This window comes from Uloborus diversus, chromosome 1, assembly GCF_026930045.1.
Source record: "Uloborus diversus isolate 005 chromosome 1, Udiv.v.3.1, whole genome shotgun sequence".
Taxonomy (NCBI): domain Eukaryota; kingdom Metazoa; phylum Arthropoda; class Arachnida; order Araneae; family Uloboridae; genus Uloborus; species Uloborus diversus.
Window position 1 is genome coordinate 35,116,904 of NC_072731.1, and position 25,151 is coordinate 35,142,054.

Below are 25,151 nucleotides of genomic sequence, written 5' to 3' on the forward strand. Positions count from 1 at the left end.
ATTTGCAGCGTTGTTATTAGTTTTATTTTCAGTTTTCATAAAATACGCAAGTTTCTGGTAAAGGTCAAGTCTCAAAAATTTTCCAACTGGCCAGTGGCCACTAGACCCGAAAAACTTAGTAGCCACCACTGTTGCCAAGTTTCAAAGTGTTAAAAAGGGGGGGGGGAGAGCAATTTTCACTACTTTCTCAAAAATAAATAGAACTCTGCGCACTATGAAAAACAATTATTCAATACATATTTATTTAAATATCGGAAATTTAAGTTAAAATAGGTTTTTAAATTTTTTTAAAATGAATAAATAAATAAATTAGTAAATGAGAAGTTGGCAGGAAGCTGCATTTTAGAGGAATGTTTTAGTTTATAGCAAAGCTTCCAAAGTAATGAGGATCAAATACATTTGTTCAGATAACAATCACATGTTCCATGAAACGAATAATAAAAAACATGATTTATTGTACATTTATGTTATCTTCAATAGTTTGTATTGAGGTGAAGATCCAATTATGTTTTTGGAAACTTAAGCAAGTAATAGGCTCGTCTATTGCCATTTTGCGTACTACCAAACATGGTGTCTACGCGAAAAATTCATGCTTATAGATTTTTGAATTTGTTACATCAAAAACCTTTAAAAAATACAATTTAGATTAAATACTCAGTTTCAGCACGTTAGCCTCTAAAGCAATGAAGATAAGATAATATTCCAAAGATAAAATTTTGCATTTTCAAGACAATAATTAAGAATAATCGGAAAAAAATGGCACATTTTGCATAATTTTCAAAAGTTTGCATTGCAATAAACATCCAATGCCGTTTATGAAAACGTAAGCAATTAGAGTCTTTAGTACCAACACCTTCGGAATGACCAAATTTGACGACTGTGCCAAAATTTTAGATACAAATTTCTGAATTTGTTGCAAAAAAATAATTAAAAATAAAAGTCCTCATGAGACTACACTTTAGTTGAAAAGTTTTTAGCGCTTTTGGATCCGAAGCAATGAGGATAAAGTGAAACTTTAAATATAAAATTTTTCATTTCACGAAAATTTTTAAAAATTAAACAAAAAATGATTTGCTGCACATTTTTAGTTATTTTCATTAGTTTTTAGTAAACAAAACATCCAATTCTGCTTTGTTTTTAAAAACTTAGGCACTTAAGCATCTTACTTCCATCTTGTGAATGACCCAATATGGCGACTATGTTTCTATCTGAAATGCTGAAGCTTTGATTGCCTTTCCGATCAAAAGACTATCTCCATGCAGGGTTGCCAGACGTCCCGGATTTCAAGGGACAGTCCCGTATTTTGAAAAATGGTCCCGCGTCCCGGGGAACATCCACACGGGACGGCTAAAGTCCCGTATTGTGGCTAATAACAGTATTTTAAAAAACGAGTCTTTTTTTTTTTAAAGGAAAAAAATAATAAAACATGTGAAAAAAAGAGCGAAAAGAAAATAATTTGGTAGCAAATGCAAAAATTGTTATTGTTTTTATTTGGTTCGTTCAATTTTGCTTTTGCGGCAGGCCATGAGGCTTACTCACAGTGGCGCCGACTCCATAGGGCTTGAGGGGGCCCGAGCACCCTCAATAGTTTGTTTTGGGGGGCAGAGCCCCCTCAATAATGTAAGAACATTATTTGTCATATTATGGTTTCTAAAATCACAAAATTATGTTGGTATTTTTTACTTTCCTTGTTTGAAGATAGTTACATTGTAAAATACATTCAGTAATTAATTAAAACAAATAACTATTGCGGTAGTAAGCAGGTTAATTGAAAACGAGTGGTGTGAATAATGATAGTGTTACGGTGCTGAGAGCACTCATAGAATTTGTCCAAGTGCGCGAACCTTCAGGTGAAGTCTGTTGCCGGCGGCGCTTTCATCTAATAAGTGTTGCTGATCTAGAAAAAATATATCAGGGTTTGATTTGTACATTGAATGGAAGGCGTGATAGTTTTCTTCAATTATTAGAGTTAATAAAGTAATCTGTATCAACTTTTTAAACTCTATTAAAGCATTAATTTTGAGACATTATTTTTATTTAATGAACTCTGAGCCTTATTCAAAGCAAGCTTAAATTAGTTATTTCACCTATAGTAATCAAAGTGCGACAGCAATTTTTTATGCTTTATTCTTTTAATGATAGTTTAGATTTATTTAAATATCATTTCAATCTTTTCAGAGCTATATATTCACCGCTTTGTAATAGACTTAAAGCGTAATTATTACTGTAAATTTTTACAAATTACAATGCGTTTTTTTTTTGTTGTTGTTGTTGTTTTTTTCAAAGCCAAGAAATGTGTCGGCTTGTCGAATTTCTCAGAGTGTCGATTTACCGAGAGTCGAGTTTTTGGGGTTCTAATGTTGATCATATGACTCTAAAATGCTTAAACTTTAAAACTCACTATTTTTTATCTCAAATTTAGAAAATTTCCCTGGAAAGGCCCCGGTTATGGCACCCTTCCCTCCCCCTAATATTTGTTATAAATTGGCGCCACAGGGTGCCTTTCCATGCAAGTCAAATGCACTACCTTGTACAGTGCTGTAGCCTAGCTATGGCACTGCACGGCTCCCCACAAAATGGAACTGCAAAATTGTCCCTCACTTAAGTCAAGTGACATGATGTAATTGAAGCAAAAAATTTGTGTACCAGTTTTTAGATTGTTTTACTTTGAAAACGCCATGTCACATATTGTTTGTTTGTATAAATAATACGCACCAGAAAATATGTAAGTTGGCATTTTCAAAGCACAAAAATCTGAATTTTTTTTTTTTTTGGGGGGGGGGGGGGGGCTCCGTGCTTTAACATACTCCCTAGATCCCGGTGACATCCGCCCCCCCCCCCCCCAATAATTTTTCCAAGTCGGCGCCCCTGCTTACTCATTCAAATTTCTACGATCTTTCTTCTCCACGATTCCTTCCATTACTATTTTTGATAAAGTAGTCACATTTAACAAAAAATGTTTTCGATTGCACTGTTTCTCTTAAAGCAAACGCAAGTAAAAAACTAATTAGCACCTGTTCCTATCAACATCGATCCGTACACTGAACATCGTTCTATTGCTTGCTTTATTCGCTGAGATATAGTTCCTCCAAAATTGTGCTCACCCATAAACATACTGAAAGGAATCTTAGGAAAGCGATAAAACCATTTGTTGTTTATCGCTCCTTAAAAATACACTATAACCAGTAATTGCACTCAATCTCAAAAATACCCCCCCCCCCCTTTCACTCTTAGAAGCCTGTCCCGTATTTACTGTTCTTTAATCCGGCAACCCTGTCTCCAAGCGATCTTTGCCAAGTTGTTTTTCTTTTTTTCTTTTATTTATTTCTTTTTGTTCTTTGGTAAAATTATCTGCAGACAGCTGAAAAATCTGCGACGCACGTCTGGCATATTCCAGTTTCTGCTACTAGGCTGCCGTTCTGAACCCCTCTGTCTCTCTAGTGTAAAGCAATGAAATAAACATTATGCAAGTGGCTTTTATGTCGAGTACATCCTTCTAGAATCAGTAGATTCTAGAACTTTGAAGATTTCTTAATGAACACTGATCTAGTCCTTCTTATATAGGACAGACTAAACAGCAGCATCTTAAACAGCTCAAAAATATGGTTATCGGCATAAAGAATTCAGTTTAACACATGCTTAAGAAAAAAGGATAAGAATTTATTTGATCCTTTGAAATACATGGTTAATATTTATTGCATATGTACAAAAATTACATTTTTAAAATAACGTCATAGAATAAATATGAACTGGAATAACTTTTTTATGCTACATTTTTGCAGACTTTTAAAACATCTTTGGATTGCAATAATGTACAACAGAAGTGCAATTTACTATCCCTATACACAAAATATAATGCACAGTTTTGATAAAACAATCTTAGTTATTAAAAAGTATGAAAAATAAAAATGTTCACAAGAAAAGATAACAGACAATTTTTAAAAAGTTTGCAATAAATATTCTTATAAATCTGATACAACTGTGATTTTAAACCAGAACAGTGATTGATTAAAACTTCATTTCATCCAAGTTAAAACAAATTATTCCTTATTATTTTCCAGCATTTTGCAAAAACCTAAACATTTTTTCTATGACTTTTTCTGAAAATGCTTATTGATGTATCCCAAGTTTTAAGAAAGCAGACATTTAACAAAAAAAAAAGTCAATCTTACTATTGTCTTGAACAATTTAAAATTTGACCTAAAGAGAGATTACAAAAGGAACAAAATATTTAAAGTAATTTTTAAAATAAGATTTTAACTAGAAACATTATTAAAACTGAAATATTTTTGAATTTCAACTCATAAGCAATGATTCAAATGTGGTTAAAAAAAATTTTGCAACAAGTAGTCATTGTAAGCATAGTTCTATTTTACTTCAGCAGGTAATAAACTTTCAATATTAAAAAAGGAAAAACAGCGTGTACATTAATTAAAAGCTCAATCTTAACAAGATTAGTGTCCAAAGTTCAGACTTCGAAAGGATTATGACCTATGCAGATTGAAGTGATAGTCCTGATTTCCACAAAAGCTAACAACCTATAGTTTATCTGTACACAAAAAATATCTTCTTTTTTTTCTGCACAAAAACATGTCAAGCATGAGTAAAGTGTCTATGATACATGTGGCAATCATTCAAGACTAACAATCATGGAAAAAAGAGTAGTAATTACCAAGATTGAAAACATTCTTGGAATCTATACACAGGAATAACCAACTCTGGCAATTAAGGTGCACTTTTTGAAAGAACAGCAGAATCATATATATACATAAATATATGTGTATATATACATTCTACAGGATTCCATTTGTGAAGTACTGAAAACCATCATAGAGTTTTGTAGTCAGCGAATGCATGCTAGATTCAACCATAGTATCAACAAGAAGCTGCAGTTGCTCTTCTGTAAGTCCCATGTGGAATCTGTCTCGCAAAGCTTTTATGGCACTGGCACCATTTTTGAAGCACGGTAACTGGCAAGATGCCTGCATGATCTCGACCAGAGTGATGATTCTCTCATGATGTTTTCGTGCTGCAACAAGGCCTTGAAGCATCAGTATCTTGAAATATTCAAACATGTCGTTTCCAGGACCACCCATTACCTGTGGAAAATAATGCATGTGGTGAGTAAGAATATATTAGCTCCATTATTTCAGATGTACACAACATTCAGTACTACATGCAATATACAGACACCCTGGTTATGACATCCAGAGACTGCAATTTTGTTTTTGTTATGGACTCATCAGTTTGGAGGAGAGTAACCGAGCTGGAGGCAGATGGTTTCTCATCAGGGGCGTGCACAGATGTTTTAGGGTTCGTCACGAATGACTTTCACGGGCCCCCTTCCGTATTGTTCACCCTTACATATATTTCACACCTCGTTTTAGAAATCTTGGGCCCCGGCCAACAAGTGTCCCTTCTCCCCCCCCCCCCCCAAGCCCCTGCATCTGATTGAAGCTGAGAGTGCCAACAATGTTGTAGCTAAAATAAGTTTAGCACACGAGTGAGAGACTGCAGCAATGACGCAGTTCAACTTGTTGCATTTTTTTAAATGCATTTTATTCAAAATTTTTAAAAAGTTCATTTTCATCTCTTTGCTTCACACTGCTTCAAATTTATTTTTAAATAAAGAATGATACAAACAGTTCATCACATATGTATTAATCAAAGCAAAATGTTGAGTTTTTACTAATGTATTCATTTATCCAATTATATAACAGAACATATAAATATTTTAAGAATTGCTACTTACATCTACGAACTCTTGGGTTAATTTGAAAGGTGAATTTTCAAATCCTAAGTTTTTTGGTGAAGAAGACAAGATGAAACCAAAATCTATGTGAATTATGTGGCCTTCACCATCCAAAAGAATGTTTCCATTATGCCTGGAATATTAAAATAACAAGATTTATATTTGTTTTGTTAACCTCTTTTTTAATTATTATTATTTATTCATTCATTTATTTTGTAAGGTAGACCGACCAATGAATGAATAAACTCCCAAATGTTTTGAAAAAAAAAGTTCTATAACATTTTTTTTAGCTGAATTGGCAGTAGTAACTTCTTTCTACACATTTCCAGAAAGCAGTGGCACAGCAAAGGAGCAAAAACACCCCCAAGAGCCATTGGTTTTAACATAAATGCAAATTATAATACATGCAAACGAAAGCTCTGTTTCGATCAAAAGAAAAACCTTCAGAAAGTATTTTTGATTAAAATTTTTTTTTTAAAGTTGAATTTTGACATCTTGAATTCAAATTATGTTTTTCGCAATCACGAGTGTGTATGTAGGCGTGTGTGTTTGTGTGCGGGGGTATGTTTATGTTGTAGGGGTTATGTGTTTGTGTGTGTAGGCATATGTGTTTGTGTCTGTGTGCAGTCATGAATGTGTGGGTAGTTGTGTGTATGTGTGTGCGTATGTGTAGGTGTCTGTATGTATGCGTTTGTGTGTGTTTGTGTGTGTGTAGTTGTGTATGTATGCGCATGTGTGTAGGACATGGATGCAACCTGGAGACGGCTTTCGCTATAGGAGCAGCATCGTGAGGAGCCGGTCGACGGTGATGGTGCGGAGGGAGGCGGTGGGAAAATAAAATCATAGGAACATCAAAACAGTCAAATAAAAGCAATAAGCAATCGTGATTGCTCAAAAAAAAACCCTTCAAAAGGTATTTCTGACTGAACTAGCCCCAGAAAGAAAATAACTAGGAAATGCTGTGTTTATCCACTGTTAATTGGTTGGAGTGTTTATTCACTGGGTCGGGACACTTTTTTTTTGTTTCAATCCATGAAAAAAATCAAAAGCAGAACCATAAAAGTTCTCTGAAACTTTCAACTATTATTACATACATCATCTAAAGTGCTTTCACTGTTATTTGCCATATGCTACAATCTTCAACGATGCAATGAATTTTTGAAAATGAAGTTGCATTTAAGTGCTGATTCACTGGCTGATCTACCTTATTAAGACTTATATTCAGATGTTATTTTAGACTTCTACTTTGATACGAAAAAAAACGAAAACAGTCCTTGTCTTTTCTTTTTTGGATTCTTCAAACTAAACCATCATTGCTGAACGACAGGAAATAATAATTGTTTCTCACAAAAATAATTTCACAGAGGTTCAAAACCAGAGTTCAAGGACAATTTATATTATATTGAATGCAAATTTATGGGAACCCCCAAGTATTATCATCATATTCTTCATATATATATAATAGCCAATGATTGAGTAACGCTGATGTCATCAACAATGAAACTCTTGCCACGCCATGGCAGCGATTTTCCAGTGGAATTTATAATTGTTGCATTGAATATTATTTCCGTGATTTTTACTATAATTTTAAATGCTAGGTGGCTCCAGTGGCATAATCTGGGGTGGTGAAGGTCTGCCCCGGGCTGCAATTTCACATTTAGGGCAGAAAATATTAACGTGTTTTCCCAAAATAAGGAAATTATGCTTTTGATCTTTTCAGGAGGAAAGAAAAGGGTCTTCGAATTGTAAGGTTTTGGTACGACTATGATAATAAAATTACTCTAATACAAAACACACATGACGACCAACATATTGAAAATTAAAAAATAATTTTAGAAGGTAATGATTTTTTTTTTTTTTTTTTGCCTACAAAGATCACACTACATTTGAGATTTCTTATGCAAATATTTTGTTCATTATATTTTTATTATGACTTTCAATGAAATACATTAGCTGTCGTTGCTAAAAAAAATTATCCAAAAACAGGTTTTTGAATCAGGTAGCTAATTAGTTATAAGTTACTAAAGTGGCTTAGCATTGAAATCTGCTTGTCTTAACATTGGCTTGTAATACAGAAAACATATGAAATCATGTTGCATGTGCCATGAAACAAAACTACAAATATCATACATAGTCATTTTATTGGGGTATAAAAATGTAAGATAGAAACTTTTAAAACACAAAGATAACATTAGAATGCTTCATTAAGTTAAGCAAATTTATAAGTTACAAAATATTTGTATGTAAAAAAATTAACAACCAATCAAAATTAACAATTAATCAGCAAGGCTTATCTACCATAAGGCCATATCGCATTCTACCCACCCATAAGAAACCAGTAATGAAAGTTGTTAGCCCCATGCAAGGCTACATCACAAAGCAGGCAATCAAATACTGCACACATTTAACATTACACATACCTGTCTTTCACTTGGACTAGGTAAGAAACCAAACAGTACGCAGCACAACTCTGAACAAAATTCCTCTGGGCTGTTAAAAATGCTTCACTAGTTGCACAGCCGAATTCTCGGAGGAAGTATTCAAGGAGGGACATTTTGCTGTGCTTCTTCACTTGGTGCAAAGAAACTGTGTTCAGGATGGGCTCTATCATGCCACTATCTTCTGATGTCACCAGTATTCTGTAAGGCCTCACCCAAAGTGGTACCCGTTCTGTTTCCCAAATTTTCTGCAAAAGAAAAAAAATTGTCAACTTTCATTCCTTATCTCAACACTCTGAGTTAGTAACTTTTTCCTCTTTATAAAAAAGTTATTAACACAGATGGGCCAATTCATTTCCAATCAGAAGTGCTTTTTCTGACAATCTCAATAACTGAAAACTTTTATATCCAATTTAAATGAAAAAACAGAATTATTGTAAAATCATGAAAGAATTTCATGGCTACTTTCTAATTTAGATGTTTAGACACTCATTATTTATTTCATACATTCTATAACATTACATTGTCTTGCATGAGTAACTATTAAACACACAATATGGAAAATTTTATTCATAGTTCCTTTCAGTGCAGGAAATAAATATTTCGTTTAGAGGAGCAGTACAGCTTCTTAATTTCTGATATTGAGAGGCAGATCTGTAAAATTGAAGAGCAGTTTTACGACATTTGCTAAATTACATTTTTAGCAAGAAAACACATGAGTAACTATTAAACACACAATATGGAAAATTTTATTCATAGTTCCTTTCAGTGTGGGAAATAAGTATTTCGTTTAGAGGAGCAGTACAGCTTCTTAAATTCTGATATTGAGGAGCAGTTCTGTAAAATTGAAGAGCAGTTTTACGACATTTGCTAAATTACATTTTTAGCAAGAAAACAAACAAGTTTTAAGAAATGTAATATTTAATGTGTGCATTGAAAACATTTTCAACAATGACTTCAGTTACAAACTATTTATCACTTATCGTTTACAAAATAGGAGAACTGGTGCAAATGGGTGGTTCTACAAATATAGGAATATTTATGGTATAAAAAATTCAATTTATACCATTAAAAAATTAAAATCATTTGCACTATTTTTATTAAGAAAAAATAATCATCTAAAATCATGAGGTATGATAAGTATGATGCGTCAATTTTGATAGCAGAACTTTGTTTCAGACTTTCCTCTTATTTTCAAATATTTTTACCGTCCAAGAACATTTGTTATTTGACGTTTTCTAGACTTTACATAAGACCATGAAAACATTTCCTTCAACTAATTGTAGTTACCTTGCAGGAATTGCAGTAAAATAAGTAAAAAAGTTCTTACTTGTAAAGTAGCCAAGAGCTGATAAGCCATGAGTTCCTGCCTAAGATCATCTCCACATTTGATGATTGCAGAGAGAAGGTTCCAATTAGGCAGGTGTCCATAAGGAGAAGATTCCCTGATTCGCCTTATTTTCTCTTCCCATGGTTCTTTCAGAGCAGCAGCAGATGGATCTTCAGGATCTCTCTGAAAGAAAAGTAAAAAATGCTTTCAAAACTAATGTTCAAAATGCTTGCAGCATCTTGACTGTGGATATTTTCTGTCAACTGTAAGCATAGTTGGCTAAAGGATTTCTGCTCCTCATCAGCAAAAAGTTTGAAAACGTTTATTTTATCAGAATTAAGAGACAAGTGGCACAAATGAACAGATGCTTTCTATCTAAAGCAGTAAAAGCTCTGATGTTTAAAGAATGCCAACAACAATAAATTCATAAAGGAAACTTTCAGCATTAGGACAGAAGCAAACTGGGCTATAAAAAATAGAAGACAGGGTAGTCATCTGATGCCGCAGAGTTTGGGGTTTTTTAACTTAATTTACAGAGAAGCGTTCAGAATGACCATTTACTGGGTGATTCTCAAAAAAAAATGTCCCATGAGTAACGCTAAATTTATTTTATTGAAGTAACTATTAATTAAATAAGGAATTAACTGTTATGCTGTGATAGTATATTAAATCATGTATTGTTCCCCAACAGCAGTATTTTTTGCAGACTTTGTTAGCTGGAAAAAATAAAAAAACTTAGTGTTACGAACGGGACATTTTTTTGAAAATCACCCTACTGCTGAAAAAGGCATTTTTGCTTGTCATAATACAAATTACCTGTCCGCAATGGTGAAGGTGAAGAAATAAAGTTCCCCGAAACATTTAGTTTGTTACAGCAAAAATTATGCAATTTTAATGAAAAGTGGTTTTTAATCATCTTTTAAAATAAATAAATACAGCTCTGATTTCTGAATTAAAACTATCATTGTATGAGCAAAAATTCGTCAACCATGATATCCACCTTATAAAAAAGTGTTCCCTCCAAAGATTTTTTTCTAACTGCAGCACTGCCTGTCAGTCCCTAAATCTTTAAGACCTATTATAATGATTCTGTATCATGTGCAACTCTGAATTTGAATGGCATTATCAAGAAATTATTTTTGTATTAGGAATGCCAGACAGCACACAGTAGATGTTGCTAAAATTATCTTCAAATCAGTGGCGGATTTACAAGTTTGGGTCCTGTTGCAATGATAGGGGTCCCCTTTGCTCATCCCAAAATATGTAAAACATTTATCATGTGAAATTCTGTATCAACTTTGGGGCCCTTATGCTCGCAGGGGCCCCTTGCTGTTGCGAAATGGTAAATCCACCACTGCTTCAATTATGTCAACACTTTGCCTGATTTCTCTTGATTTGTAAACAATTGAAGCTAGCTTGAAACATGACTTCAACAGTTTCAGTTTGGTAAGAAATCTGGTATAATACTTTCCTTAGCTTTCAACAATCTGTGACATTTTGGGTAACAGCATACCTTCAGGTCAAAAAAGTACCAACATGGGCTGTTCACTGTTCAGTGTATGATCAATTCTTGCTTTGAACACATGCATCCACAGATTTTTGTCTGCATCTGAGTTAGATAGTCGTTGTATTTATTTCTTTATTTATTTACATAGAGGGATAAAAATAATAAAATCTTTGTAGCAAAGGAAATTATTACGGTCTGAGACAAATTACAGAGTTTACATAAAAATTTCGTGCAACATGGTTGCTAAAAGATTTGTGTTCAGAAATAACTAGTTGCCAAGGTACTTTTTTTAGCAGTGGCGGCGCTAGGCGTCGGCGACGTCGGCGACTGCCGACGGCCTCGCGCAGATAGGGCCTCGCAAAATTCTCAGAAGTAAATTCTCAAAAGTTTTAAGAAATTTCCATGTTTTCAATTGAAGCTCTTATTAAATGCAACAGACACAAAAGTAATCAAAATAGTGCGTGCAGCGGAGACTGCACAGAGTCAGCTTTAGCAAATGCGGGGGCCAATTCTGTAGGAACCTGAATTTAAAATATTCACTAGCTACAGCTTATTGATCAGCTAACTCTCCCCCCCCCCCCCCCCACCCCGTTCTATTTCTTTTCTTTTTCTCTTGTTGAAAAATTAGAAAATATTCAAAATGCTGCTCCTCCGAACACACACCCCTCCATACACGCGCGCACCGATAGCATTATGGAGCATCTGAAATTTCGTTTCAAGATCTTAAATTTCGCGATATTTCCAGCTTAAAGCTAAAGCCCCCAAATACTAAACAACATCGAAAATCGCTTAAAATTGTGTTTTTGTAGCTTGAATTTCAAAAATTACCGAACCTAATATTACAAAATATGGCCTTAGAATCGCATTTTTAAGGCTTGAATATCAGAAAATATTCATGAAGGGTCCCCATACCGCCTTTCTTTTATATCATTAGCAATTAGGTTTTTTAAACTACATCAACAAAAAGTTTAGGTGGACTGTTAGGTAAAGTTTTTAGAAGCATAATTTTCAAAATTTTTCGAGGGAAGAGCTCCCTCCCTTTCCGTAAAATCATCAAAGTTTGTCTAAAATTCTGTTTTTGAAACTTCGATTTCGAGAATTTGCAGGGGATTGATCTTGACCTTTTTTTTTAAACAAAAGAATCGATCTGGGACACTCTCTGACCCTTTAGGTCAATAAAAATGGCCTATAATTGCGTTTTTAAGGCTTCAATTTCTAGAAATTTCCACCGAGACCTCTGTAAATTTTTTCCCTTAACATCAGCAAAGAAAGCCTAAAATGGCGTTTTTAAATTAAAAATTTTAACATTTTTCCGGGGGAGGACCCCCGGACCCACCTTTCTATCAGGTCATTTTTCCTCTTTCAATGTGCCGCCTCCTCCCCCACCACCAAAAAAAACTTTTTGATTGCGCTACTAGTCACGAAACGTTTTTCTCCTAGCAATTAAGTGAATTGGAAACTATAAGTGCCAATAGTTAGTACAAAAATTAATTCCGTGAATTCAATGATTTGTCTGAAAATATTTTATGATTAAAAGGGCCTCGCAAAACTGCATCGCCGACGTCTACTTTTGCTCTCGCACCGCCACTGTTTTTTAGCCACCCTAAAGCTTGGGATTTGTTACACTTTTGCTATGTATGAGTTAAGAATTATTTAATTCATAATGAACAGTATTTGGATGATTAAAAAATCCAAATGACATTATTAGCTGAGAAATACAATAGAGCTAATGAAATATCAAACAAAAAGATTCATTTAAAAATCGTTCATTAAAAAAAAGATGAAAGATTTCTTTTAGATATTGCTTTAAAGAAGCATACTTTGACCTAAATGATAAAATGCTATAATTTAAACCACCTGAAATGTTAGCTAAGATACTCACATACCTTGAATGTGCTTTTTGGAGCATTAATATTTTCAGACAACCTCCTTCGTATGTCGCCAGCAGCAACAAAGTTGGGTTCTCTGCTGTCTGCACTCGTTCCACTGTCTTGTGACATTTGGGAAAGTGCGTCTCTGTCTTTAGGTTTTTGGCAGGATGCATACTAAATTCAATGAAATCAACCAAATTAAAACAATTAGAAATAAATACAGAATCAAATAAAAAACACATGGTAATGTATTTTCAATTAAAAGAGAGGGGGGAAAAAGAAACAAGTAATATATATTTTGTTTACTACTTAATTTGTCATTTACATCAAATTTGAAGTTTGAAATTGTTAAAAGAACATTAAATTATGAAAGCAGGTCAGAATCGTTCGTACAACCAAAGCCTGAAAGCTACAATGGTAAACAAAGCTGAAGTCACTCCAAATGGTTCAAAAGTAGGAATAAAAATAATTATAAACAAAGTCAGCTAAGCAATAACATCTACACAAGCAATAAAAATATTTTTTACTAAAGTGAAATGAAAGGAAACAAATAAAGGAAGGAAGAATCAAATATGAGAGAGGCCTACGAGTCTTGAAACAACGCTTGACATTCTTAGCACTATAAATGCAGGAGCAAGAAGTTCTACTCAAGATATAATTCCTCTTTAAAACTTGCATCAAGTTACATTTACCAGTTTAAAAGGACGAAAATTCCCTGCATTAGTAAAATTTATTTGCAAAAGGCATTAATGAAATAAAAGAATACAGCCTTCTTCCTCTAATCAATTCATGTTCCAAAAGAACATTGTACAAGAGAAAAAGAATAGGAAACCTGGGGAACGAAGTATGCTTCAAATGAAGAAAAGGAAGAATGAAATGATCAGATCAATTACAAGTAGTACAATGAATGATACAATATTCAAAAACGTATACAAAAGGTTGAATAATTTATTTAATAGCCTCAACTTTCAGTTTGGCTTGAGCATATTCTTATGAGCCAAGGGATTTGTGCTGAAATTTTCAATATCTTTAATAATATTCTTTCAATTGGCTATGTTGTTCAGAAATGAATTATTATGAAGAAACAAAAAGTTTTTTGAAGGCCAAACGTATTAAAGAGTAAAGGAAGGTTTACAAGTTTCAATTACAAAGAAAGAAGTTAAATTTTAATAAAATTTCATTATTGAAAAGTAACCAAATATGAATATAACTAACTTTGCAACTAGTATGGCAACAGTAGTCTACATCTGGTACTCCTTCTACAAAAAATTAAATAAATAAATACCTGTAAAGAAATTGCATCATCCTCTTGAGTCCAACAATCTGCGTCATCGTCTAAAGCTGGATGGATAGAAAACGAGACACCAGGGAAGTCATAATTTCCAAAATAATCAGGAAGATTTTCTTCAGAACGTGTCTGCCTTAGTGCATTTATCATTTTTGGTGGAACAACAGAGCCATGAATGTCATCCACTTCAATTATTTCAACATAAATTAGATAAGGAGCCTGAAAAAAAATAATCATGCAATGAGGAAAAAGAAAATAAAAATTAAATACAGTAATACATCAAAGAAATATATACAGTTGAACTCTCTCAATACGATCACGTTTAATACGAGATCACAGCTAAAATTTACATCTTGTCTGCTTAGTTTGGTTTCCTATCTAATTACATGAAAATGTTTCAAGTACGTACATTAAACTGAAAGTCTCGGTTAAGAGGAACAAAAATTTCTGACCTCTTTACTTAAAATGTTCGTGGTTGAATACTGCAATTTTCTTTTTTAGAAATTATTCATCACTTTGTTAGGAAGTAGAAGTAAAATTGTGTAAAGAGATGAAAATATTAAATATTTTACATAGAAAATAAAACCTGTACATTTGTTTACCTGTGGACATTTCAATTTACTCGATGGTAAAACTGTTCCCCTTCCACTGTGGATTACAACTTTATTTTGCGATTGTTGATTATCATTTTTCTTTTCAATATTTTTCCAAAAACATTCATTTATAAGAGAGCATTTCGAAAAGTAAAGATACACCGTAAGCCAAAGGAAAAGAAAAGTTTTGGAGAGCAAGTTGGCAACACAAGTGTTAACTTTGAACCCTTAGCTTTCTCCTCACGCTCGTTCGGCATTGCAATGTTGATTCTGTTTGGAGTAGGTCATGTTTAAAATGGCTATGCTGATTCAGAATTCCTCCAAATGCGAAGTGCGCTCTGTCATACGTTTTCTTCGTGCAAAAGGTCAGCGCCCAGCGGATATTCACAAAGAAATTTTTTCTGTTTATGGGGACATTATGAATCGACAAAATGTAATGAAATGGTGTCGTCATTTCTCTGAAGGTAGGACCAATGTTCATGATGAACAAAGAACCAGTCAGCCATCTGTGATCTCTGATGCTCTTCTTCAGAAAACAGAGGAAGCAATTTGTGCAAAAAGACCTCTCAAATTGAAAGAATTGCATCAGATCACACTGGAAGTGGCAATGACAATTTTTTACGTAGTGTGACTGTCAAGTTAGGGTTCAAGAAACTAGGTGCACGCTGGGTTCCGAAAATGTTAACGGAAGAACACAAAAAGAAAAGGATGGTCTTCGCAGGTGATTAGTTCCTTGATCACATTGTGGCAGGTGATGAGATGTGGGTTTATCACCATACACCTGAATCCAAGCAACAATCAATGCAATGGCACCATTTGAGTTCATCGATAGCCAAGAAATTCAAAACTTTGATTTCAGCGAAAAAAATCATGGCTTCTGTTTTTTGAGACAGACAAGGCATTCTTCTGGTCGAATTTATATCTTCCAGAACGACAATTAATGGTGCTGCATATAGGCAGACTTTGACACGACTTTGAAGTTCAATTCAAAACAAACGCAGGGGAATGCTGACAAATGGAGTCCGCTTGCTTCATGACAACTCTCGGCCTCACATAATGCTCCAAACCAAAGAACTACTCAAACAATTCAAATGGGAAGTATTGGACCATCCGCCATACAGCCCGGTCCTTGCGCCAAGCGACTTCAATTTATTTCTTTACCTGAAGTCACATCTTGGTGGAAAATCATTCCACGATGATGAGATTAAAGATGAAGTTGAAATGTGATTCCAACAACAGGGGGCAAACTTCTATGACTGTAGAATACAAAAGCTTGTGCCCCGACTTAACAAATGCTTGGATAACGGGGGTAATTATGTCGAAAAATATAAATAATCTAGTTAATGAGAAGTAACTGATGTTTTATAAATTAAATTTTTTTTAAGGAATGCAAGCCTTTGTATCTTCATTTTTCGAAACACCCACGTAAGAAATAAGTGACTTTTTTATGAATGTACCAATAGTTAGATTACAATGTGTGTATTACTAAAAATGTTTTTTAAATATACGTAAGCATTTCTTCGTTTTCTCACAGCATCACTCATCTTTGGTTGTTACGAATAACGGTTAATACGAACAAATTTGTGAATATTTGACATTTCGTATTAACCAAGTTCAACTGTATAGTAAATAAATAAATAAATAAAACTTCTAAATTTTTTCACTTACTTTATCCTTAGAATTAAGAACAACTGAAGCTTGTGGGGGAATTCTCAGAATCAAATGGCGAGTGGTTTTGGAATGGATTGGAAGCCACACCCGAGCCGGAAGATTTAAGTTCAACATAGAAAGTTCTGCTTGCAGTTTCTGAGCTGCAACACAAGGATAAATTATAAAGCATGATTAGAGGTTTTTCTCTTTTTGGCTGGTGGTCAATTGATTCAAGTTCATTTGTATAAGATGTACATTATGCTGGGTTGCCACTAAACAATTACTAGACACTCAAAACTGAGATTACAAAGCATGTGGTAAAGGTGCTTGTTTTTTTTTTTTTTTTATTAGATGATTGATTCAAGTTAATTTGTACAAAAGCTACATTATACAAGATTGCATTAAACAAATACAAAAAACTAAAATGTCAGACAAAGTTGTACCCTCATTTTTAGGATTTAAATTCTCCCAACACATTTTTTTTTTCTATTAAGTGATACTCAATCTTTTCTTCATACTACCGTAGAATTTACATTTTCATGTATGGTTTTTTCCCTACCTCACATGCCTCCAAATTAATTATTTCCTGCACAACTATGATTTTTTCCTCACTCTATGTCTAAGTGTAATAGTTCAGAGATTCTATGACAGAAGAGTGACTGAAATGATCTAGAAACTCTTTCTTCCCAGCATTTTTTATCACAGCTTACGAATAAATAAAAAAATTTATATTGTAGAAGAAAATGCTACAATAAAGTAAAGCGTTTTATTTTGTGTATAATTTACAGTATATAAATAAATTCTTGCAAAGTTCATTAAAAGTTATTCCATGATTTAAAATAATTATGTATGTTGTTATATGCATACAATTTTATCTCCTCTTAAACATTTGTAAAGAGGATAAATTAAAGTGGTTTAATTAAAATAAACTTTTAAAAAAATCATGTCTATTTAATGAATTACATTACATTATGTTATACCCCAAGGTATTTAAGTGATTTACAGTAAAACCTAATTAATTCAAACAGGCTTAAAGGGAATTACTGCAAAGACAAACTACATTTGTGACCCCAGTCTTATTGTATTTACACACAACACTATTATTTTTCGGCTAAGACCAATTAATTTTAAAAGTCCCTCGTTTTAATGAGGTTTGACTCTTATTTCATCAAATTTTAATGTGAAATTCTAATTGAATGAAATAATAATAATGCTATTTCAGAAACATTCTGTTCACAAAAACATTGATTTTAGAGAACAATTAACAGAATGAATATGAAAACACCAGCATACTTTTCAATTCTTTGGTAAGAACAGCTTGTAATCTAAGACCAATGGACATCAATGCTTGAACAAAATCTTGTTCAGCAGAAAGCCTAGGAGCCTGGAACGAAAAGAATTTAAGTTACATATAGTTGTAAATAATGATAAAATTTAAGCATAATAGGAATAATTTAATTTCTGCCGTACCAATTTGTACAAATATTATAAAAAAATCATATTAAGTTTTAAGAAGAGAAAAAAAAAATTCTTGAACCAATTGTAGTATATTGTTGTTAAATATAGTCGTATCCCCTCAATGTGATCCTGTTTTTTTTATTAATTGCTTATTGTTAATAAAATCACTTAGTCCTGATTTTCTTGATTTGTTTGCATGTTGATATCTAATCATTTAATGTCACCAGATTTCAGGAATGGGGTTTCTGCTGAAATGATCAGAAACTGTTAAGGCTATGCAAGATTTTGTCACAAAGTTGACAAGTGTATGTTCAGATGGGGGTTAGACTCCCTTAAACAGCCAAGCATAGCTTACAACTGTATTTTGGGGACTTACTTCTGAAAATTCACCCTAGACCCCCTAGATTTATACATAGAAATTGCAGTTTGAGCCTCCTTCCAATAATAACCCTTTCAGAGCTGGGTCACCGTTGAAAGTTGAACGGGAAACTACAATAATAGATAAAAAAATTTTGGAAAAAAAATAGAACCGACTTCAAAATTGCTCTAAAAAGGGAAAAATAATTTTATTCTTTAAACACCATCGATAATACTTTTAAACATAATTTTTGAAGTTGGCGCAAACACAAAAAGTAAAATCCAGTGTAACCATGCTTCGTTCATATTTTTTTCAGAAAATCATCCAAAGTTAGAAACGAAACATTTATATCGTTACTCAAATACGCTGTCATCAATGCATAATGTATGTGGTAGTGAAGAAACTAGGCCTGGTTAAATTTATAGTTGTAGTTGAGTTATGGCTGTGAATGATTTTTTCTATCGTTTTTGCGCCAACTTCAAAAATTATGTTTAAAAGTATTATCGATGGTGTTTAAAGAAGAAAATTATTTTTCCCTTTTTAGAGCAATTTTGAAGTCGGTTCTATTTTTTTCCAAAATTTTTTTATTTCAATCTTTTTAGTGCAAATGTATATATTTCAGTAAAAGTAAGAAGTTACCATCATGAAACTTTACCCTTTTTTTCCTAAAAATGCTCCATACTAAAAAAAAAAAAACTATAAGCACGTCTTAAACATTAAGCGATTGGCACTAAAAATGTATCTTTGTCCACATTTAAATATCCCTAACTAATTTGCATTTCACAGCATACTAGTTGCTTGTGATTCAGTCCTGTATAGTTGAGGCAAACATAACCTGGTAGTATTGTGAAGGCCAAGCAGATCTTGATCACTGCATCACCTCGCTTCCAGGTTAGCTTTACCATCACTATGGAGCAATGACACTGAAGAAACTTGATGCTTGCTTCAAGAGAAGCCATTATTCAAAATTATCATTACAATAACTATTAATGTTACTGTTATATGGCACCAAACTTTTATAACAATGGGTTTCATATTTAATCATTTAATAAAGAAATTGCATGAAATTTACTGTTTTTTGCCCATAACTTTTTTTCTAAATGACAAATATGGTCAAACAAAGTAATGGGACCTAAGTAGAGCCAGCCCTTATCCATTAAAAAAAGAATCATCAAAATCGGTTCACTAGGTGGGCTGTGAGTGGACAATAAAAAATATAAAAAAAACATACATACGGTATGAACTGAAACCGCCTCCTTTTTGAAGTCTGTTAAAAATTCTTCAGTTATGACATCTCAAAAATTCATGTTATGGACTTAAATTGGTCAAAATATCCCTGTACCTCCCATATTAACAAAATGAGAAGTTTGTCAGATTGTTATAATAAAACAGACTTCTTAAAAATGCTAAAAGGAGGAATGAATTGAAAGTGTTGAAACATGTTCAAATCACTCCCATGACTTCAGAACATATGACACTTGACAAAAGAATCTAGTTCAAGCACATTTGAAGAATTACTTTCAACAGGAATTCCCAAGACAGCCATTTAGAGGGGTCAGGAGGGGGCAGTTGCTCCCCCTTTGGCAGTATCTGCAACAATGAGTTTTCAAGACATTTGAAGAAATGTCTTTTTGATTCCATACTAACAATAGGGAAATGTTGGAATTAGATTTTTTTTTCCAGCTTTTCTTTTAGTGGAAACCAAATAAGAAAGCTTGTTCAACAAAGATATTATACAAGAGATGACAAAAATGCAATAATGATAAATAAAAATTTTTGCAGTTACTGCCCTTTTTGCCCCTGGCAGTAAAGTGACTGGTCATTTTACTAAATGAATGTGTTTACCTATATGACTTAATGGTTACACATTTATCTACGTTTATTATTTATCTCAATACATAATCATCTATTCTTCTATGAGTATTTATTAATTTTTTTCTTTCATTAAAAATGTGTACTAACTCATGAAAAAAATGGTTACCTGAGAACAAGTAATGTAAAAAATATAGCTAAAGCAACGTGAGAGAAAATGTAACATACTTGACAATGGCAATGCACTATTTGGCCTCTGAGGTCACTGCAAATACTTTTGCAGCTGTCAAAGCATTTGCATCCATTGTCAAATGCATATCCAGATGCCAAATCTTTGGGGGCATTCTTACTCAGGGTGCCAATTGCAGAAGCACTTCTTCGAAGGTTTCCTAGACCTAATGAGAAATAAACTGAAGATCAACAATTCAGCAATCAAAACATAGTTAAAATACAGTGAAATCTCATTACAGTGAACATCAATGCAAAAAAATATCGAAGTAAATCTAAGTTCAGTTCAATTTCAACTGCCATGACATTGCTTGAATTCCATCACATTGAAATTCCCGTTATAGGGAACAAGATTTGGGGTTTTTTGAACTTAGTTGTCAGGGCTGATCCTAGGGTGTCCTCCGCCCATGTGCAAAGACCTATTATGCCGCTCCTCAAGATCAATGTGCAGATAAACAATAAACTTTTTAAAAAACCAACATTGTCTTTTTAATGAATTACATTACAATATGTTGCACCCCAGGGTATTTAATGAATTACAGTTTAACCTCATTAATTCAAACAGGCTTAAAGGGAATTACTGCAAAGACAAACTACATTTGTGAGTCCAGTCTTATTGTATTCACACACAACACTATTTATTATTTTTTGGATAAGCAATTTGCAGATTTTGACTAACTTTAACGTCCATATAAATGTTTCTAAAAATTTCTGTATCAAGTTTTAATTTTAAAAAGGAAAAAAAAACAAAAGAAGGTTGAACTTATAAAAATGAAGAATGGGGTTTTCTAGTAAGAAAATCCTTAGGTACAATTTATATCTTTGAAGAAAGCAATGCAGAAATACCAAAATTTATTAGTCGTAAAAACGCATTTTATAGTCTGTCTTCGGTGATATCAGAGGAATGAAGGAGGAGGGGGAAATGGGTGGGGGAGGAGGGGGGGTCGCCCCCAGAACATTTTTGAAATTGGTGTATGAAAAAAAAGTTCTATTTAATCTTTGGTTGTGTTTGGTTGCAAGGACAGAATAGTTGGGTGTACTCAAGGTCCATAGATAAATCTTCAAAATTCTTGTCAAATATCGTAATTTTAGGAACTTCTCTGAGACTTTAGGGTAAAGTAATGTTGGAGTTTGTTCCTAAAATTCTTTCAAAATTGAAGTTGATTTGAAGTTTTTTTTTTGTGACCATAGCTTAAGAATGACCCTTAGGAAGGAAAATCTCTTCCCGAAAATTTTCTGAACGAAACTGAAGTTTTAAACACGAAATTTTGGTTTATCTTTGTTAAAGCTGCTGGAGGGAGGGAGAATCGGTCATCTCTCATCGAAAGTTTTCAAAACTGAAGTTCCAAACGCAAATTTAGGCTGTTTTAGTGACAATAAGAAATCGCTGACTTGAAGAATTTGCTGTAAAGGGGGAAAATTATAAAATTTTAGTTCGTCATTCATATATGTTTGACTCTCAGGGAAGTCGTGATTTTCCATTGTCTTTCCAGACATCCAAGATTGTTGAACACAGAATTTGTTGTTTGAAATGCTTGCAAGAGTATCTTATCAGTATAGTTTATTTTTATTTATTTATTTATTATTTTTTAAGAAATATGTCTTTATTGTTTAGGTCTATAAAATCTTGGGAGTAAGCATTAAAAGCCGCCCTCAGTTCTCCTTTTAGAAGGCACCCTTTACTGCTTCAGGATGGGGACCATTTTCTTCCTTTCCCCTCCCCTGCATCCATGCCTGATTACAGGTTCTGTCACAAGTTTTGCAAGCAAATGAGGCATGTGTGTAAAGAGTAGATATTAATGGACAATGAACCTACACAATGTGCCCTAACATTTTATTTTTCTTAAACTATGCTAGGCTGTTGCGAACCGGCACTTACTTTGATAGTCGAACATTTAAAATTTAGCATACTTATTTGACTTATTATAAGTTACCTTGTGAGAAATTCTTGAGGAATTTTGCTTGATTAAGAAAATTTTATGATGCGGCCTGCGCCCCCTGGCTGCCCGTGTGCGCTGCACACCTGCTAGGATCGGCCCTGTTAGTTGTAGCGAGATTTTACTGTGCAGCATGTAATAAAACTGAACTGCTATGAAAAATAGCTGTTGTATGCTAGTCTTCTCCTAATCTTCAAAATATCGGCTAAATATTTCAACAAGTACTTTACCTTTTAAAATGTAAACAGATCATTCAAATTTCATTTCAAATCCCTCCCTTCCTCCCCTTTGTTATAATTTGCTTCACAATGACATTTTACTGAAAATCAGAAAATATCATTGTGGAAAGTCTTAATACCAAGTTCGTAAAATATTATGAGCAAGAATATTGATGTTGATAATGACATAAGGTCCACACAACAGGGGTGCAAGTGGATGCTAATGAAATTTTCTAAACCAAACTTGAAATTTTCAAATTTGGTATTTATCAATCATAAAAATTTAAAATTAAAATTTTAGAGCAAATAACATTGAAAAATATTTACATGCATTTGAAAGACCACTACTACGCACTCAGGAAGAATTTGCAAGGGTTTATATAGATTTGCATAATTTTTCTATTCAGCAAAAGATATAAACACAAGAATCATTAACTAACTTCAACTTAAGTGCATTTCAGCTGGAGGCATATGCACACCCCCCCCCCTCCCCCTCAAATAAATAAATAAATCAGTAAAACATTGATTGACCTTACAAATAAGCAAAATAAACAATTTTCTGCGAGCAAAAAATTAAGGAGCTCATTTGCTCAAAATTTAACTTGTTCCAAATCAAAAAAGTAACTGTGATAATTTAATTACAAAATCAAGTTTAAAAAATAAAAGAAAAAAAATTTTAAAAAGAAAAAAAGAAGAAAAAGCAGATTTTAGCTAACTAATAGAATAAGTCAACACCGCTTCCAACTTACAAAAAAATTAAAATATTTAAACTGCAAAGGAATTGAAATCTCAAACATTGCAAGTAAAAGAGAACCGAGTTTTGGATCTTCCAAACTTTCGGTTTCCAAAACTGGGAACACATACTGCAGATAAATTCAAATTTGAACTCAAAAAGTACAACTACAGTTTAAAATGTACAGGGTATGAATTTTTTTATGAATGAAATGAAATTTTTATTTACTTGTTATTGTTATTATTTACCTGTGGCATCAGAAAATGATCTTTGATGTGTCTTTTTTGGAGACAATGGATGACCAGAAGAGGGACATGGAAGAAAGGACTCTTTGGGCCTAAAGAAACAATAATTTGAAAAAATAAACATTTGCATTCGGTATTTCTTAAAAAATGAATAAACATTTTGACAAGTTTACGTGTTGAAAACTATTCTTAGACGTAACTTTCGAACTTTAGCTATGATTACTTGAGATGAATTAGTAACACAAGAGGAAAAAAAGGATGCGTCCCTACAAGAGAGACTGGATAATTCCAAAATTGTAAGGGAGAATCATGCTTTGGTAATTTTTTGTAGGCATATTTAAGCAGCTTTTCTATCCAAATCAGGAGTCAAGCAACCCCTGATCCAGAACCTCCAAAGGGAGCGATTTGAATTAGAAACTTGGAGGACTGTGTGACCACAAGTGATTTTACATGCACAGGTTACCATTAGTGAACACAGAGGATCTTTGATCGTGTCAGCATCAAAAATTATAAACCTACACCAAGCTTGGAAAATTCAAATAATGACATCTCGGCATAGCTGCAGGCACTAAAACGAATATGCTTGGCTGAGTTTGTAAGTCATTTTAATGGTGGGTGCAAAGTTTTGAAAACATATAACAGAGAAATATTTATTATCTTTTTTCTAATAGTATATCCCCCATTTTACGATGGTCAAGGGACTGGAAAAAGTTATCCCTAAATCAAAGATATTGTAAAATCAAGGAGCATCAGTTAAATTTGGACCAGTGAAATGTATCATTAAGAGGAAATCGTTAAATCAGGTACCATTAAATCGAAGTTCTATTGTATTGTGAAAAAATTATGGTTTTGAACCATAAAAAACTTCAAAGCTTTTATTGCTGTACTAATCAGAGTTTCAAATGTTTTTCACACAACAAAATATACAAATACAAATGAGAATCACTTGTTTTCCTTTTGGAATAAGAAATTTTAATTGATAACACACACACACACACAATAATTTATAAACTTAAATTAACAAAGGATAAATAGCTTTTCCAAACAGCAGTTTAAAATAACTTTTTAAAAACCTTTCAATATTTCATCCATCATTTAATATACCTTCTAAGATTGATTTCATAAAACAATAGTTTAGGGCATTCAATTCATCACCTTAATTCTTCAGATAAAATCAGCTTTTTCAATTTTGCCCCTTGAGACTTTTTTCGGGACGGCGTGTTTTCGGAGCAAAATGCTTGAAGCAACCAGGCTAGTTGAAGGGAAAATTCCACATTGTTGCGGCACCTGAAACAACAAATCAAAAATAACTGTTTCTTTCCTTTTTTTTTTTTTTTTTTTGATCATCAAAAATATAAGCAAATACAAAATGATAAATTTTGGAGCAAAAGTATTTTTTAAGTAGAATTACACCACGCTCTTTGAGATCATTTCATTGAAAGGTAGCAGTGCTGTATGACTATAATCTCTTCTTCCAACTTTAAATTTGCAATTTTTCATGAAAAAATCCCAATAAAAGCTATTGAATAGGATTTTTCAAAAAAAGGAAATATGTTACAAAAGTTGTAATTTAAATTGTGAACTTGATGGGTATAACTTTTAAACTTCTAGAACACAAAAAAACTGTTTTACTAATTACATAAAAAAATTTACTCACTAATTTAACTTTTTTTTTGCATCATAATCTCAAAAAAAAAAAAAAAAAAACTACAGCTCATTTCTACTTTTTAGAA

The 25,151-nt window shown here is 33.0% G+C and overlaps 1 protein-coding gene across 2 annotated transcripts in view; it reads right to left on the reverse strand.

The window, feature by feature from the left end:
• Window positions 1–3,643: 3,643 nt before the first annotated feature.
• LOC129229232 (phosphatidylinositol 4-kinase beta-like) overlaps window positions 3,644–25,151 on the reverse strand; it is a 145,776-nt gene continuing 124,268 nt past the window's right edge. For both annotated transcript variants that reach the window (XM_054863506.1, XM_054863499.1), the window contains exons 4-14: window positions 24,574–24,705; window positions 23,422–23,510; window positions 20,286–20,452; window positions 17,723–17,813; window positions 16,448–16,590; window positions 14,184–14,405; window positions 12,914–13,072; window positions 9,521–9,703; window positions 8,173–8,438; window positions 5,753–5,885; window positions 3,644–5,099 (exon numbers count right to left, since the gene is read on the reverse strand). In XM_054863506.1, the coding sequence (XP_054719481.1) occupies window positions 4,794–5,099; window positions 5,753–5,885; window positions 8,173–8,438; window positions 9,521–9,703; window positions 12,914–13,072; window positions 14,184–14,405; window positions 16,448–16,590; window positions 17,723–17,813; window positions 20,286–20,452; window positions 23,422–23,510; window positions 24,574–24,705 (1,891 nt within the window). In that variant the 3' untranslated portion in view covers window positions 3,644–4,793. The remainder of the gene's footprint in view (window positions 5,100–5,752; window positions 5,886–8,172; window positions 8,439–9,520; window positions 9,704–12,913; window positions 13,073–14,183; window positions 14,406–16,447; window positions 16,591–17,722; window positions 17,814–20,285; window positions 20,453–23,421; window positions 23,511–24,573; window positions 24,706–25,151) is intronic.